This window comes from Cetorhinus maximus, chromosome 23 (assembly GCF_964194155.1).
Source record: "Cetorhinus maximus chromosome 23, sCetMax3.hap1.1, whole genome shotgun sequence".
NCBI lineage: Eukaryota > Metazoa > Chordata > Chondrichthyes > Lamniformes > Cetorhinidae > Cetorhinus > Cetorhinus maximus.
The window spans coordinates 20561061-20578608 of NC_135901.1; the positions used below are offsets into that span (position 1 = coordinate 20561061).

The following is a 17548-nucleotide window of genomic DNA, read 5'->3' on the forward strand; positions in this document are numbered from 1 at the left end:
AACTCTAACAGCTGTGCACTAACATGCACTGGACTGTCTGGCATCATCCTGTAAGTAAGCCTGGGTATTAGATTTTAGTGTAGCCCAACCATTTTCAGGTTCATTTCATGTCATATTCATTGTAATAAGCTAACAAGCTCAAAACACAATTTTCTGCTAACACTGAGATGAGAAGCCATTTTGATGTAAACCTTTTACAACAAACTAACCCAAAGCAATATTACAAAGCAGTCATTGATGAGCAACAGATGATTGGTAGTTAATTAGAAGTCGCTTTATGTTATTTCTGTGTTTCTCCATTAGCATTTCTTATGAGAGAATTAAAGTGCTGTAACAGCTGGGAAAGAAATGGGATAAGCCCTGGACTCGTTCCCTATCAGGAACACACTGTCCTTGATTGTTGAGTCTGTCTTAATGAATGGGCTTCTATAAAGACATCAAGATGAGAGACATAGCTTAATGGAAGGAACTGTCCTAAGTTTAAGACAATGTGGTAAATTAGCTAAAACCAATGGAGTTAGCTCTTGTCACATTATTGACAAATCATAGACTAATTAGCCATTTCCAACAGCATCTTTTAAGTGTAAAAATGAAGGTTTCGAGAAGCCATTTTGTTAGCATGTTATCTGTGTATTGAATGATGGAGGGTTATCCTCACTTCACGTCTTCGGCCTGATTGACCGAGGAATGTTGTGAGAGGTCTGTTTAATTTTTAAAGTTAAACATTCTCCTCTTACTGTTAATTGAAACTTTGATTTTTATTTTTCTAACTTGTTACCTTTCCACCTTTTAATGGTTAATAAATCTTTTGAAATTACCATTTAAAGCGTTCATTCCTGCCAGATGGTTGAGTCCTGTAGAACCTGATGATTTCATTCACAGTTGGGGATTTATTACAAACAACCTGTACCCCATAAATCAATTTAAATCCAGAAAAAAGATTGAAAATCCCGTTCTGTTTGAGACAGGCTCCTTAACAAGTTCTTTAATGAGATTAAGGGGCCGTTAATTGGTGAGTGGGTTTCCTGTTTCCTCCCCTCTACCGGCACTTTGAAAATCACAAACTGTCTCAGAGGCAGCGGATCCAGTGCCTTCAACCAAGTAAGTAATTTTCAAATCGCACAAGTCACGGTTCCCACCTCCATTGGAAAGTGAAAATCCAACCCCAGCTATCAGAATGAACATAGTTCAAACCTGGATGTGATTCACAGCAGCAATAACAGCAGAATCCAACCCCTGTTGTCATATGTGAAACTTCTGGTGTCTCTTTAAGTTAGATGAAAAAGTGAATCCCTTCCCACAGACGGGGCAGTTGAAAGGCCTCTCCCCAGTGTGAACTCGCTGGTGTCTGTGCAGGTTGTGCAACCAAGTGAATCTCTTCCCACACACACAGCAGGTGAACGGCCTCTCCCCAGTGTGAACTCGTTGGTGTTTGAGCAAGTTTATTGGTCCTTTGAAACTCTTCTCACAGTCAGAGCATTTAAACAATCTCTGATCACTGTGAACAAGTTGATGTGTCAGCAGAGCAGATGACTGAGTGAAACCTTTCCCACACACGGAGCAGGTGAACGGCCTCTCCCCAGTGTGAACTCGCTGGTGGGTCCCCAGGTTAGATGAGCTCATGAATCCCTTCCCGCACACAGAACAGCTGAACGGCCTCACGCCACTGTGAACACGCTGGTGTGTCAGAAGATTTGATAACTGCGTGAAACCCTTCCCACAATCGGTGCAGGTGAACGGCCTCTCCCCAGTGTGAATACGCCGATGAATTTCCAGCTGGGATGGGGAAATGAATCCAGTTCCACAGTCCCTACATTTCCACGGTTTCTCCGTGGTGCGGGTGCCCTTGTGTCTCTCCAGATTGGATGATCAGTTGAATGCTTGTCCACACACACACACACGGAAAACACATGTACGTGGGATTCACAACATCCCACTGTAAATGCTATAATTTTTTTTTCAGGTTGTGTAACTAGGTAAAGCTCTTTGCACACTCAGTGCACTGGAACACTCTCACCGGTGTGAGTGTGTCTCAGTGCTTTTCCAGTCATATAGATGAGTGATTTTTCTTTTCTACATGGAAATATTTCTCCTTCCACATCCAAAGGCCGGTGAAATTCAGCTCCTGATGAATCAAGTGACTCTGTTAGATCTTGATGTGATGTTTTGTTTGAGTTATCAGTCTATAAATTCTCCCTTCTGATGCCCTCTAAGCAGAGGTTTCAAAAGTCCTCATTGTAAGCACAGCACAGAAATTCAGAACAGTTAATTTTAGTTTCAATGGAACATTTTTTCCTCTCTTGTTCACCCAAAGCTGCAAATCCCCGTCTCACACACTCTCCCTCCTCCCTGGGCTGAAATCTAAATAAAGTGTTGGATAATTCTCTGTATCTTTTTAATAAATTCTACAACTGGACATCATGTTTTTCAAGGGGCCATTTGTTAACAGTTTCCCAAACACAGATCAGATCCTCATTGATTTGAGCCCAAAGTGTAACCTCTTATTTATTGTCCCCCCTCCCCATCCTCTGATGTGAACCATCCTCCACTCGCTGACCTATGCCCAACCATCTTCAGCTGTTTCCTCAATGACCTTCCTCCCATCATAAGGTCAGAAGTGGGGATGTTCACTGGTGATTGCATAATGCTCAGCACCATTTACGACTCCTCAGCTACTGAAGCAGCGCATGTCTAAATGCAGCAAGACCTGGACAATATCCAGGCTTGTACTGACAGGTGCCAAGTAACATTTGCAACACACAAGTGCCAGTCAATGACTATCTCCAACAAGGGAGAATCTACCCATCACCACTTGACATTCAGTGGCATTACCTTCACTAAATCCCCCACTATCAACATCCTGGGGGTTACCATTGAGCAGAAACAGAACTGGACCAGCCATATAAATACTGTGGCTCCAAGAGCAGGTCAGAGGCTGGGAATTCTGCCGCAAATAACTCACCTCCTGACTCTCCAAAGCCTGTCCACCATCTGCAAGGCACAAGTCAGGAGTGTGATGGAATATTCTCCACTTGCCTGGATGGATGCAGCTCCAACAACACTCAGGAAGGTTGACACCATCCAGGAAAAATTAGTCCGCTTGATTGGCACCCCATCCACAAACATTCACTCCCTCCACCAGCAACACACAGTAGCAGCTGTGTGTACCATCTACAAAATGCACTGCAGGAACTCACCAAGGGTCCTTCGACAGCACCTTTCAAACCCACATCATCTCGATGGACAAGGGTAGCAGATAGATGGGAACACGACCCCCTGGAAGTACGCCTCCAAACCACTCACCATTCTGACTTGGAAATATATCGCCATTCCTTCAGTTGCTGGATCAAAATCCTGGAGCTCCCTTCCTAACAGCACTTTGGGTGTACATACACCACATGGACTGCAGCAGTTCAAGAAGGCAGCTCACCACCACCTTCTCAAGGGCAACTAGGTATGGGGAATAAATGCTGGCCCAGCCAGTGAAGCCCACATCCCGTGAATGAACTTTAAAAAATGTTATATATATATATTATATATATAAATATATGATATATCATATCATATATTAGGCAGAGGTCATGGTCCATATTGGTACCAACAACATAGGTAATAAGAGGGATGAGGGCCTGAAAGCACAATATCGGGAGCTCAGAAATAAATTAACAAACAGGACCTCAAAGGTTGTAATCTCAGGATTACTCCCAGCACCATGTGCGATCGAGATCAGGAATAGGAGAATACACTGGACGAATGCATGGCTGGAGAGATGGTGTAGGAGGGAGGGATTTAGATTCCTGAGGCATGGGGACTGATTTTGGGGATGATGGGACATGTAAAAGCTGATTGGGCTGCACCCAGCAGGACCAGGACCAGTATCCTCACAGAGGTATTTGCTAGTACTGTGGGGGAGGGTTTAAACTAGACTGGCAGGGGAATGGGAAACTGAGCGAGGAGACACAAGAGAGGGAAACAAAGATTGGAATGAAAAATAGAAAAATAGAAAACAAAAGTGGTAGGCAGAGGAAACAAGGGCTAGCAGCAAATAGGACCATAGTACAAAAAGAGATGTATAAAAAATGTTAAAAAAACAAGTCTAAAAGCACTGTATCTGAATACATGGAGCATTCGCAATAAGGTAGATGGATTAACAGTGCAAATAAATGTAAAGGGTACGACGTGACTGTGATTACAGAGACATGGCTGCAGGGTGACCAAGGCTGGGAACTGAATATCCAAGGGTACTCGATATTTAGGACAGATAAGCAAAAAGGAAAAGGAGGTGGTGTGGCATTGTTAGTTCAGGACGAAATTGGTGCAGTGGTGAGAGAGGATATTGGCTCAGAAAATCTAGATCTAGAATCAGTCTGGGTGGAGCTAAGAAACAATAAAGGGCAGAAAACATTAATAGGAGTTGTCTATAAGCCTCCAAACGGTAGTGATAAGGTAGGGGACAGTGTTAAACAGGAAATTAGAGATGTATGTAAAAAGGGTGCTATGGTAATCATGGGTGACGTTAAGCTGCATATAGACTGGTCAAACCAAATTAGCAATAATACTGTGGTGGATGAATTCCTGGAGTATACAAGATGGTTTTTAGACCAGAATGTCGAGGAACCGACGAGGGAACAGGCTATCCCAGATTTGGTATTGTGCAATGAAGGAGAGTCATACGGAATTGAAATGTTAACTCTGTCTCTCTCTCCACAGGTGGTGTCAGACCTGCTGAGTTTTTACAGCATTTCCTGTTTTTATTTCAGATATCCAGCATCCGCAATATTTTGCTTTTACACTGGCACCATGAGGAAATCTTTTCAGTAACAAGTGGTAAGAATTTGGAATTCACTATCTGATGGATACAGGTTCAAGAGTAAACCTTCAAAAAGGAATTGGATAAATATTTGAAGGAGAAATAATGCAGGGATAAGTAAAGATTGGGGGAGTGGGACTAACTGGATAGCTCATCGAATTTGTCAGTACAGATTCAATAGGCCAACCGGCCTCCTTCTCTGCTGTACTATTAGGAGATCCTGTCATCTATAATAATATAATGATTCATAATAAACATGATGATAGAATCATGGAGCAGGGATGGTGGCCATTCAGCCCATTGTGCCTGTACCGTCCCTGAAAATGTTACCAATCTGTCCCATTCCCCTGCTCTTTTCCAATCGCCCTCTAAATCTTTCCTTATTAAGCTAAAATCCAAATCACTTTTGAAAGTTATGACTAAATCTGCTTCTACCAGCCATTCAAACAATGACTTGCCAGTATTTAATTGGAGGAAATTTCTACACATCCACCAAACAGTCTGATAAGTTACCAAGAGTGGAGAAGGCGAGAGAGGTGGTGGTGAGGCAGAGCTGGGAGCTGTCAGTGTAAATGTGATAAGTGGCAGTGTTTTCAGATGATGTCATTGTTTGGAGCAGGTTAATGAGAAATAAGAGGAGGCCTCTGGGGACACTAGAGGTAACTGCGTGAGTTGAAAGGAAAGACATTGCAAGTGATACTCTGGCTATGATTAGATAGAGAAAAATGGAACCAGGAGAGATCAGCCCCACCCAGGGGACAGGGGAGAGACGAAGGTGCAGAATGATGTGGTCAACATCAAAGACTGCAGACAGGTCGAGGACGAGAAGGGCGAGTTTATCTTTGTCACAGTCACATAGGATGTCATTTGTCACTTTGATAAGAGCTCTTTCAGTACTGTGGCAGGGGCAGAAACATGATTGGAGGGATTCAAACATGGAGTTCTGGGAAAGATAGGCAGGAATTTGGGAGGTGACAACACGTTCAAGGACTTTGGAGAGGACAGAGAGGCTGGAGATGAGACAGTAGGTTGGAAGGACAGTGGGGTCAAGGATTTGCTTTTTGAGACTCCTGCAGGATGTGGGAAATGAGGCACGCTTCCAGCGTCCATGGTGACCATGTGTGAGGAAGGTGTGTCCAAATGCAGCTTCTAGCGAACCAGATTTCAGAGCTGGAGCTGCGGGTGGACACATTATGGAGCATCTGCGATGCTGAGCAAGTCGTGGATGGCACGGTTAGCAAGGTGGTCACACCGCAAGTGAATATTACACAGGCAGAATGGGAATGGGTGACCATCAGGAACAGTAAAAGACTCAGGAAGGTAGTGCAGGAGTCCCCTGTGGTCATCCCCCTCTCTAACAGATATACCGCTTTGGATACGGTTGCGGGGGGAATGACCTCTCAGGGGAAAGCAGCAACAGCCAAGTTCATGGCACCGTGGGTGGCTCTGCTGCTCAGAGGGGTGGGAGGAAAACAAGTGACAGGGCTATTGTGATAGGGGATTCAATAGTTAGGGGCACAGACAGATGCTTCTGTGGCCGCAAACGTGAATCAAGGATGGTATGTTGCCTCCCTGGTGACAGGGTCCAGGATGTCACAGAGCGGCTGTGGAACATTCTGGGGAGGGAAGGTAAAGAGCCAGTGGTCGTGGTACACATTGGTACCAACAACATAGGTAATAAGAGGGATGAGGGCCTGTAAGCAGAATCTAGGGAGCTCGGAAATAAATTAAAAAATAGTACCTCAAATGTAGTAATCTCAGGATTACTCCCAGTTCCACCTGCTAGCAAGAGCAGGAATAACAGGATAGGCCAAATGAATACGTGGCTGGAGAGATGGTGTAGCTGGAAGGGATTCAGATTCTTGAGGCACTGGGACTGGTTCTGGGGAAGGTGGGACGTGTACAAACCGGACAGGCTGCACCCAGGCAGAGCTGGGACTAGTGTCCTTGCGGGAGCTTTTGCTAGTTCTGTTGGGGAGTATTTAAACTAGTGTGGCAGGGGGATGGGATCCCAGGAGTAGGATCAGATAGGTCAGATTCAGATCAGAAAAGTGGAGGTAGAACATTAGCTAGGGCCGTTGTGATTGACATGGAGTTACAGGAGAAGCAAAGTTTACAAAGTGTCCAGCAAGGGAAATTGACTGGGTTAAACTGTTTATACTTCAATGCAAGGAGTATTACAAACAAGGTAGATGAGTTAAGGGCACAGGTCGACACATGGCAGCAGGATGTCATTGCTATAACGGAGACCTGGCTAAAGGAGGGACAAAGCTGGCAGCTTAATATCCCTGGTTATGGAGTCTTCAGACACGATCAGTAAGAGATAAAAAAAGGAGGGCGGGGTGGGGGGGTGTGGTGGTGGTAGCACTAATAGTTAAAGAATCAATTCCAATTGTGAGAAGGGATGATATATTAAATGGATCAACAACCAAGTCTTTACGGATTGAGCTTAGAAATAAAAAAGGGGCAGTCACACTACTGGGAGGATACTACAGACCCCCAAATAGTGAAAGGGAGATAGAAGAACAAATATGTAGGCAAATTTCTGCTTGTAAGAACAAGAGGGCAACAATACTAGGAGACTTCAACTATCCTAATATCAACTGGGATTCAAACAATATAATGGGCACTGAGGGAGAAAAATTCATGTAGTGTGTCCAGGAAAATCTTTTCAACCAATTAGTGACAAACCCAATGAGAGGCGATGTAATTCTAGACCTAGTCTTGGGGAATGAGGAAGGGCAAGTGGGTGAAGTGACAGTTGGCGACCATATCAGGGACAGTGATCACAATTCAGTTAGATTTAGCATTACCATGGAAAAGAACAGAGATACAGAGATAAGGCAGGAGTAAAAGTCTTGAACTGGGGGAAGGCAAATTTTGCAGAAATGAGAAGGGACTTGGCTGAGGTGGACTGGACAGCACCGCTGGAGGATAAAACAGTGGAAAACAAGTGGGAAGAACTAAAAAGCGAGATCCAATTTGTACAAAGTAGACATGTCCCCTACAAAAATAAGAGTGGTACTGCCAAATCTAGACCACCCTGGTTGTCTAGAGGAATACAGGGGAAGATCAAACAGAAAAATAAAGCGTACGATAGGCACAAAGAACTAAGCACTGCAGATAGCCTAGACGAATATAGGAAGTGCAGGGACGAAGTAAAAAAGGAAATAAGGAAATCAAAGAGAGGGCATGAAAAAAGATTAGCAAGTAAAGTTAAAGATAACCCAAAGATGTTTTACCAATACATTAATGCTAAAAGGTTAGTTAAGGAAAAAGCGGGATCTATCAGAGATGAAGATGGAAATTTGTGTGTAGATGCAGAGGCTGTGGGAAGGGTTTTGAATAAATATTTTGTCTCTGTGTTTACAAAGGAAAGGGAGGATGTAGATATAGTAGTCCAGGAGGAACACTGCGAGATTTTGGATGGGATAGTCATAGAGAGGAAGTACTCGAAGGGTTGAAACCCTTGAAAGCTGCTAAGTCACCAGTGCCAGATGGATTGTTTCTGAGGCTGCTGAAGGAAGTCAGGGAAGAGATAGCAGATGCTCTGAGGTTGATTTTCCAATCTTCACTGGATGCAGGGGAGGTACCGGAGGACTGGAGAAATGCAAATGTAGTTCCATTGTTTAAAAAGGGATCAAAGGAAATGCCAAACAATTATAGGCCAGTTAGTCTTACGTCAGTGGTGAGCAAATTAGTAGAATCAATCCTGAGAGATAGGATTAACTGTCAGGTGGAAAGGTATGGACTAGTCAGGGATGGTCAGCATGGATTTGTTAAAGGAAGGTCTTGCCTCACAAATTTGATTGAATTCTTTGAGGAGGTGACAAGAAGGGTTGATGAAGGTAGTGCAGTGGATGTTGTGTACATGGATTTTAGCAAGGCATTTGGCAAGGTCCCACATGGCAGATTGGTCAGGAAAGTAAAAGCCCGTGGGATTCAGGGTAATGTGGAAAACTGGATATAAGGTTGGCTTTGTAACAGGGAACCAAGGGTAATGGTCAATGGATGCCCTTGCGAATGGAAAGTTGTCTCAAGTGGTGTTCCACAGGGCTCAGTGTTGGGACCGTTGCTGTTTGTGTTATATATTAACGATTTGGACGTGAACGTGGGGGGCATGATTGGGAAATTTGCAGATGACATAAAGATTGGCCGAGCAGTGGATAGTGTAGAGGATAGCCATAATCTCCAAAACGATATAGATGGGTTGGTGCAGTGGGCAGAAAAGTGGCAGATGGATTTTAACATAGAGAAGTGTGAGGTCATACATTTAGGGAGGTCAAACAATTACAGGGATTACACAATAAATGGGAATATACTAAGAGGGGTAGATGAAGTGAGAGATCTTGGCGTACAAGTACACAGGTCCCTGAAGGCAGCAGTTCAAGTAGACAAGGTTGTAAAGAAGGCATATGGAATGCTCTCCTTCTTTGGCAGAGGTATAGAATATAAAAGTAAGGATATAATGTTGGAATTGTATAAAACACTGGTGAGGCCACAACTGGAGTATTGTGTGCAGTTCTGGTCACCACATTACAGGAAGGACGTAATAACTCTGGAGAGAGTGCAGAGGAGGTTTACAAGAATGTTGCCAGGGTTAGAAAAGTGTAGCTACGAGGAGAGATTGGATAGGTTGAGGTTATTTTCCTTAGAACAAAGAAGGCTGAGAGGTGACTTGATTGACGTGTACAAAATGATGAGGGGAGTAGATAGAGTGGACAGGATAAAATTGTTTCCGTTGGTGGCGAATTCTAGAACCAGGGGACAGATTCAAGATAAGTGGCAGAAGGTGTAGGGGGGACATGAGGAAGAACTTTTTTATGCAGAGGGTAGTGGATGTCTGGAATTCGCTGCCCAAGTTGGTGGTAGAGGCAGGAATTCTAAGCTCTTTTAAAAAGTAGCTGGATCTGCACCTTCAGTGCTGTAAGCTGCAGAGCTATGGGCCAGGTGCAGCAAGGTGGGATTAGAAAGAGCATCTGGGTGTCCTCAGGCTGGCATGGACAAGATGGGCTGAATGGCCTCCTGCACTGTAACTTTTCTATGGTTCTATGGGTATAATGATGGCAGATTTGAAGGAGAGATGGATAGTACTTGAGAGAGAAAACTGTTGACATATTCAGTGAAAATGGGGAAGTTGAGTGATCAATAGTTTAGTGGGTGTAGGGTCAATAGAGCAAGAGATGAATTTCATGGACAAGATGAACTCTGAGAGGGCATGAGGGGAGATGGAAGGGAAACTACAGAAAGATGTGAGTTCAGGACTCGGGTAATGGGGAACTTAGGGAGGGCGAGTGGAAAGGAGAGAAGCAACAGAGGCAGCTGATCGGATTGTCTCAATCTTAGTGACAAAGAAGCTCCATGAGATCCTCACACCAGTTGTTGGGGGTGACGATGGAGGGAGAGCATTTCAAAAGGAACGAACTTGTGTTAGAGATATTAAAAACATTCAACACATTGTCTCTTTTAACACGAAACTAATTTATTTGATATTTATCCAGAATATTAGCCCCCCTAAGTGGTCTGTAGTTTATTAACATCAGCAGAAACAGATCCAAATGAACACGGTTCAATCCTGAATGTGATTAACAGCAAAATCCCACCACTTTAGTTACTTGTGAACTTGCTGGTGTCTCAGCAGGTTGGATGAGGTAGCGAATCCCTTCCCACAATGGGGGCAGGTGAACGGCCTCTCCCCAGTGTGAATTCGTTGGTGTATCAGCAACTTGGATGAGGTCATGAATCCCTTCCCACAACGGGGGCAGGTAATGGTCTCTCCCCAGTGTGAATTCGTTGGTGTGCCAGCAGGTGGGATGGATGAATAAATGCCTTCCCACACTGGGGGCAGGTGAATGGCCTCTCCTCAGTATGAATTCGTTGGTGTGTCAGCAGGTTGGATGAGGTAGTGAATCTCTTCCCACACTGAGGGCAGATGAATGGCCTCTCCCCAGTGTGAACTCGCTGGTGTCTCAGCAGTCTAGATAACTGAGTGAATCCCTTCCCACACTGGGGGCAGGTGAATGGCTTCTCCCCAGTGTGAACTCGCTGGTGTCTCAGCAGGTAGGATGAGGCAGTGAATCCTTTCCCACACTCAAAGCAGATGAAAGGTCTCTCCCCCATGTGAACTTGCTGGTGTGTCAGCAGGTGGGATGACTGAGTGAATCCCTTCCCACACTGGGGGCAGGTGAATGGCCTCTCCCCAGTGTGAATTCGCTGGTGTACAGTGAGTTGAGTTGATCGCCTGAACCCAGACCCGCAGTGAGAGCACCTGAACGGTTTCTCATCAGTGTGAACACGTTGATGGGACATCAGCTCGCAGGAACTTTTAAAGCCCTTCCCACAGTCTGGGCATTTAAAAGGTCTCTCTTCACTGTGAACTCGCTGGTGGCTCAGCAGGTTGCTTGAAAGAGTGAATCCCTTCCCACACGTTGAGCAGGTGAACGGCCTCTCCCCTGTGTGACGGCGCCGATGCCCTTCCAGCTCAGACGGGAATCTGAATCCCTTCCCACAGTCCCCACATTTCCACGGTTTCTCCTGGATGTGGCTGCGCTTGTGTCTTGACAGGTCAGATGATCGGTTGAAGCCTCGTCCACACACAGAACACGTGTACGATTTCTCTCCACTGTGAATGGTACTTTTTCCTTCCATGTTCAAAATCAAATGATATTCAGGTTATGATAAATCAGGCGAATGTTCTGCTGTGATGTTTTGTTTCTGTTTCCCAACTGCAAATCCTCTCCTTTTAATACCCTGTGAAACTGATTTAAAACAGAAAAAAAGGTGTGAGAGAGAATCCACAAAAACACAAATGCAGGTTGTGAAATTGAGCTGAATGAATCTGGTAATTTGTGGGGTCGGCACCAGGAAAAAGTGACCATGAAAACTGCTGGATTGTCATAAAAACCCAACTGGTTCATTAATGTCCTTCAGGGAATGGAACCTGCCACCCGGTCTGGGTCTACACAAGACTCTGGCCTCCTTGGGATGAAAGAGAGAGGTGGGAGGTGCAGGGGGTGAAGATGTGTTTAATACATCTTCAGCTCAACCAGAACTTTGGCAGAATATTCCAAACCCTCAACATCCACCACCTAGAAGTATGAAGGTAATAGGTGTCAATGAACACCATCACCTCCAACTCACACACCGTCCTGACTTGTCTGACATCCAGTACTGGATGAGCAGAAATTTCCTCCATTTAAATGTTGGGAAGATGAAAGCCATTGTCTCCACTCCCTAACCAGCTCTCTGAGGCTGAACCAGATTATTCACAATCTTGTTGTCATATTTCAGCCCAAGCTGAGCTTCTGACTACAAATCACTAAAACCACCCATTTCCACCTCAGTAACATCGCCCAGCTGTGCCCCTGCCTCAGAGCACAGTCCAGTCCCCACGCTGGCGCTCTGGGTTCCTGTTCTCATTGATAGGGGACTTTCTGACCCACAGGGCATTCTGGATAAACCAACCGCCATCGAGACCAATCAGGACACCTACATCCGTGATTCCTCTGACACCTTACGTCACATCAACAATTTCCAGTTCCCTGGCCCCAACCGCCTCCTCTTCACCATGGATGTCCAATCCCTCTACACCTCCATCCCCCACCAGGATGGTCTGAGGGCCCTTAGCTTCTTCCTTGAACAGAGGCCTGAACAATCCCCATCCACCACTACTCTCCTCCGTCTGGCTGAACTTGTTTTCACACTGAACAATTTCTCCTTTAACTCCTCTCACTTCCTCCAAATAAAAGGTGTGGCTATGGGTACACGCATGGGCCCCAGCTATGCCTGTCTCTTTATGGGGTATGTGGAACATTCCTTGTTCCAGTCCTACTCCGGCCCCCTCCCACAACTCTTTCTCCGGTACATCGATGATTACTTCGGTGCTGCTTCATGCTCTCGTCGGGACCTGGAAAAATTTATTAATTTTGCTTCCAATCTCCACCCCTCCATCATTTTCACATGGTCCATCTCTGACACTTCCCTTCCTTGACCTCTCTGTCTCAATTTCTGATGATAGACTGTCCACCAATATCCATTACAAGTCTACCGACTCCCACAGCTACCTCGACTACAGTTCCTCACACCCCGCTTCCTGTAAGGACTCCATCCCATTCTCTCAGTTCCTTCACCTCCGTCGCATCTGTTCTGATGACGCTACCTTCAAAAACAGCTCCTCTGACATGTCCTCCTTCTTCCTTAACCGAGGTTTTCCACCCACGGTCGTTGACAGGGCCCTCAACTGTGTCCTGCCCATATCCCGCGCATCCGCCCTCACGCCTTCTCCTCCTTCCCAGAAACATGATCGGGTCCCCCTTGTCCTCACTTTTCACCCCACCAGCCTCCACATTCAAAGGATCATCCTCCGCCATTTCCGCCAACTCCAGCATGATGCCACCACCAAACACATCTTCCCTTCACCCCCCCGGCGGCATTCCGTAGGGATCGTTCCCTCCGGGACACCCTGGTCCACTCCTCCATCACCCCCTACTCCTCAACCCCCACCTATGGCACCTCCCCATGCCCACGCAGAAGATGTAACACCTGCCCCTTCACTTCCTCTCTCCTCACCGTCCAAGGGCCCAAACACTCCTTTCAAGTAAAGCAGCATTTCACTTGCATTTCCCCTAACTTAGTCTACTGCATTCGTTGCTCCCAATGCGGTCTCCTCTACATTGGAGAGACCAAACGCAAACTGGGTGACCACTTTGCAGAACACCTGCGGTCTGTCCTCAAAAAAGACCCAAACCTCCCTGTCGCTTGCCATTTTAACATTCCACCCTGTTCTCTTGCCCACATGTCTGTCCTTGGCTTGCTGCATTGTTCCAGTGAAGCCCAACGCAAACTGGAGGAACAGCACCTCATCTTCCGACTAGGCACTTTACAGCCTTCCGGGATGAATATTGAATTCAACAACTTTAGATCTTAAACTCCCCCTCCCCCCATCCCCACCCCGTTTCTTCCCCCTCCCCCTTTTTTTTCAATAATTTATATAGATTCTTCTGTTCCCACCTATTTCCATTATTTTAAAATCTAAAACTAAAACTTTGTTAGTCTTTCCACCCCACCCCCACTAGAGCTGTACCTTGAGTATCTTGCCTTCCATTCTTAATTAGCACTTTTCTTAGATAATATCACCACCTTCAACACCTCTTTGATCCTTTTGTCTGTGACATCTTTTGATTATCTTCTCCTATCACTGCTTACTTATCCCCACAACCACCCCACCCTCAACTTCTCTCTCCCCCCGCCCCCCACCTTTGACCAGCTTATATTTCACCTCTCTCCTAACTATACTTCAGTTCTGCCGAAGGGTCGTGAGGACTCGAAACGTCAACTGATTTCTTCTCCACCGATGCTGCCAGACCTGCTGAGTTTTTCCAGGTAATTCTGTTTTTGTTTTGGATTTCCAGCATCCGCAGTAGCTTTTAGCTTTTTGTTTTTATCTCGGCATTTTGTTTCCCCCAGTTGGTAAAACAGAAGGTCCATGGATAGGGGTGGATATTGGACAGGAAGCACAATGAGGGGTTCAGACACTTTATTACTCACAGCAGAAGCACATTAATCTGATCGGAGATCACTTCCTCAGGAGCAGCCAGTGGAGTGAAGCCTCCGGAGATTCCGGTCCCTTTCCCGTCAGTATTTACAGGAGCTGGGACACAGAAAAGAGTCTCAGTAAAATCAGGGATTTATTTGTTCACTGCTTTACAGTGGGTCTGGGCTCACATTTGAAGTTTGTGCAGCCTGTGACTCCCTGGGATTATTAACCCTCCCCCTCCAGACCCTTTGGACTGTCTAATGTTGGACTCTCTATTGTTTTTCAATGTCCTCCTGCCCTTGTTGTACCTGATCCAATAAAAACCCTCCTTACATCACACAGGGAACAGCTTTAGACATGTTCTGACTTTTCACCTCAATCTTATTCTGCTGAATGATCTCACTGACCGTTCCCTTTCTCTCGATCAGTCCAGCCACCGTCTCTTTTCTGGATTTCACTCCTTCTTGTTGTTCCAGGATTTCATCTCTCTGCCTTTTATTTCTTTTACTGAAGGTTCCTGTCCATTGCTGCCTCACAGCCTCGTCCTGTTCGCACATATTCTCCATGTCTAAGTGCTTCCCAGCGGCCGTGCCAGCCGTGGCCCCTATTCCAGCCCAGTCACTGATCCCTCTCTTCCCTCCACCCTTTTTACTGGTGTCACTATCACAGGAACGATCGCGGTGTTTTCCCAAAACTGCCTTAACACTGGGGTCTTGGCTACTGGTGGTCATAGCCCACCCATCTCTCTCCCTGCATTCTGACTGCTGAAATCCCCAGATAATTCCCTTATCATGTGAAGATCGAGGTTCTTGTAGATGGGATGACATAGCCTTGGGGACGGGTGTATGGTGTTCAGAGCATATATTACAGGAACTGTTTTAAATGTTGTATCACTACATCGGCTTTGTGAGTACAAGTGATGATTAAACCATTTGTGGGACAGATTTCTTATGGCAGGATAGATTGATGGGTATCAGTGAAGCATATGGGAATCTTGGGCTTCATAAATAGAGGTACTGAGTACAAAACAGGGAAGTGCACCAACAGAGAGTTGTCAGGATCTGGAACTCTCTCCCTGAAAAGGTGCTGGAACCTGATTCTATATTTAGCCTCCGCCCACTCATCCTAGGTTCCCCAACCAGTGGAAATAGTTCCGATCTATCCTGTCAGTTCCAATTAATATCCTGAAAACTTTCATCAAATCACCTCTTAATCTTATAAATTCCAGGGATTACAACCCTCACAGTGAGGTGATGTATTTTATCAGGAGGAATAGGGAGGGGGAAAATATTATTCATGGCACAGCTCTAAAGAGTGTGCAGGGACAGAGGGACCTGAGGCTTCATGGCTTTGATCTCTGAAGGTGACAGAATGTATTAAGAGAGTGGTTAGCAAAGCCAATTGGATCTTGAGCTTCATAAATAGTGATACTGAGAACAAAAACAGGGAAGTTATGCTGACTTCTTTATAAAGCTCTGGTTAGGCCACAATTTGAGAACTGCATCCAGTTCTGGTCACCTCACTTTAGGGAGGATGTGAAGGTCATTGAGAAGGTGCAGAGGAGATTTACCAGAAAGGTTCCTGCAAAGGAGGTTGAGGGGAGATTGGGAGAGGTGTACGAGATTATGACAGGTTTAGATATGGTGGACAAAGAAAAGCTAATACCATCAGCTGATCGTACAAGGACTCAAGGACAGAGGTTTAAGATTTTGGGTAAAAGGTGTGGGAGATGTGAGGAAGAATATCTTTACACAGTGAGTGGTAATGACCTGGAGGTTACTGCCTATGAGGGGGGTGGAAATGGACATGGTGAGTGATTTCAAAAGGAAATTGGACAGAAGCATGAGGGAAATAAACTTGCAAGGATACGGGGATAGAGCAGGGGAATGGGACTGATTGGATTGCTTTACATAGCTGGCATGGACTCAATGAGCCGAATGGCCTCCTCTGTGCCATAATGACTCTGTGACTCTTATGTGTAATCTCGTTCTGTAAGTTAACCCTTGGAGGTCAGATCACTCTGGTAAATATGTGCTACAATCCCTCCAAGGCCATTCTATCCTTCCTGATGTTTGTTGCCCAGAACTGAACACTGTTCTTCAGGTGTGCTCTAACCAGGGTTTGTGTGTCTCAGCATTTTTCCCGTCACACCTGAAATCGTCTCAGAATCACAGAATCACACAGTGCAGCAGAGGCCCTTCGGCCCATCGAGTCTGCACCAACACGTGAGAAACACCTGACCTACCTACCTAATCCCATTTACCAGCACTTGGCCCATAGCCTTGAATGTTGGTCAAGATGTCAAGGCCCATTGGTCCCTAATGGGCCCTACTCTTTCCCTGGTTATCCTCTTCCCATTGGCATTGAAAAAAAAAATTTAGATCCCTGCAGTTAAATTTTTCAGACACTGAATTGTAGATTTTTCACCAAATATCAATTTACGATTGTAGTAAAAGTTCATAATTTTATTGTCAAGGGGTTCCTACTGAAAGTTTTTGAAACTAAGGGGAAGGATCACAGATGGTGCTTTTAAAAAGGGACACTGCAGTCCTGAAAATCAGTGACATCTCCAGAATATTAAACTCCAGCCAGTTATAGGGTTGTTAACATCAGCAGAAACAAAATATTGCCAGACTATCAATACTAAACCAGCTTACAAGCAGCAAGAACAGCAGGATCCAACCCCTGCAGTCACTTATGAACTTGCTGATGTCTCAGGAGGCATCGTGACTGAGTGAATCCCTTCCCACACACCGAGAGTTGAATAACCTCTTCTCAGTGTGAGTACGTTGGTGGGTCAGCAGGTTGAAAGACTTTGCAAATCCCTTCCCACACAGCGAGCAAGTGAACGGTCTCTCCCCAGTGTGAACTCGCTGGTGTGCGGTGAGGTTGGATGACCGACTGAATCCTTTCCCACATACGGAGCATGTGAATGGTCTCTCTGCAGTGTGAGTGCGTTGGTGAGCAGTGAGGTTGGATGACTGCCTGAAACTCTTCCCACAGGAAGTGCAGCTAAATGGCTTCTCCCCAGTGTGAATTCGCTGGTGTCTCAGCAGGTTGGGTAAAACTGTGAATCCCTTCCCATACATGGAGCAGGTGAACGGTCTCTCCCCAGTGTGTACTTGCTGGTGTAAAATGAGGGAGGATGCCTGTCTGAAACTCTTTCCACAGGAAGTGCAACTGAATGGCTTCTCTTCAATGTG

The 17548-nt window shown here is 45.5% G+C and overlaps 5 protein-coding genes across 6 annotated transcripts in view; all 5 read right to left on the minus strand.

The window, feature by feature from the left end:
• The window catches only part of LOC144697059 (uncharacterized), a 395607-nt gene that overhangs the window by 305467 nt on the left and 72592 nt on the right, over nt 1-17548 (minus strand). Inside the window, exon 1 of one of the 2 annotated variants that reach the window (XM_078568848.1) lies at nt 2143-2177. The exons of the other annotated variant lie outside the window; for it this stretch is intronic. The gene's annotated coding sequence lies outside the window, so the exon portion shown is untranslated. Of the gene's footprint in view, nt 1-2142; nt 2178-17548 lie in introns of those variants that run through there. 2 annotated transcript variants of the gene reach the window in all.
• LOC144697310 (uncharacterized) overlaps nt 1-17548 on the minus strand; it is a 273200-nt gene that overhangs the window by 181601 nt on the left and 74051 nt on the right. The gene's annotated exons all lie outside the window — the stretch shown is intronic.
• LOC144698416 (uncharacterized) overlaps nt 1-17548 on the minus strand; it is a 236909-nt gene that overhangs the window by 146737 nt on the left and 72624 nt on the right.
• On the minus strand, nt 1110-11496 carry LOC144698419 (uncharacterized). Its single transcript, XM_078570360.1, is given in 3 exon segments — nt 1110-1863; nt 10500-10582; nt 10585-11496. Coding segments are annotated over 3 exon segments (1578 nt in total). The 5' UTR covers nt 11459-11496; the 3' UTR covers nt 1110-1242.
• On the minus strand, nt 14420-17520 carry LOC144697332 (uncharacterized). Its single transcript, XM_078569319.1, has 2 exons — nt 17003-17520; nt 14420-14459 (listed from the first exon to the last, which is right to left on the minus strand). The coding sequence occupies exon 1, from the start codon at nt 17432-17434 to the stop codon at nt 17060-17062; it is 375 nt and encodes a 124-aa protein (XP_078425445.1). The 5' UTR covers nt 17435-17520; the 3' UTR covers nt 14420-14459; nt 17003-17059.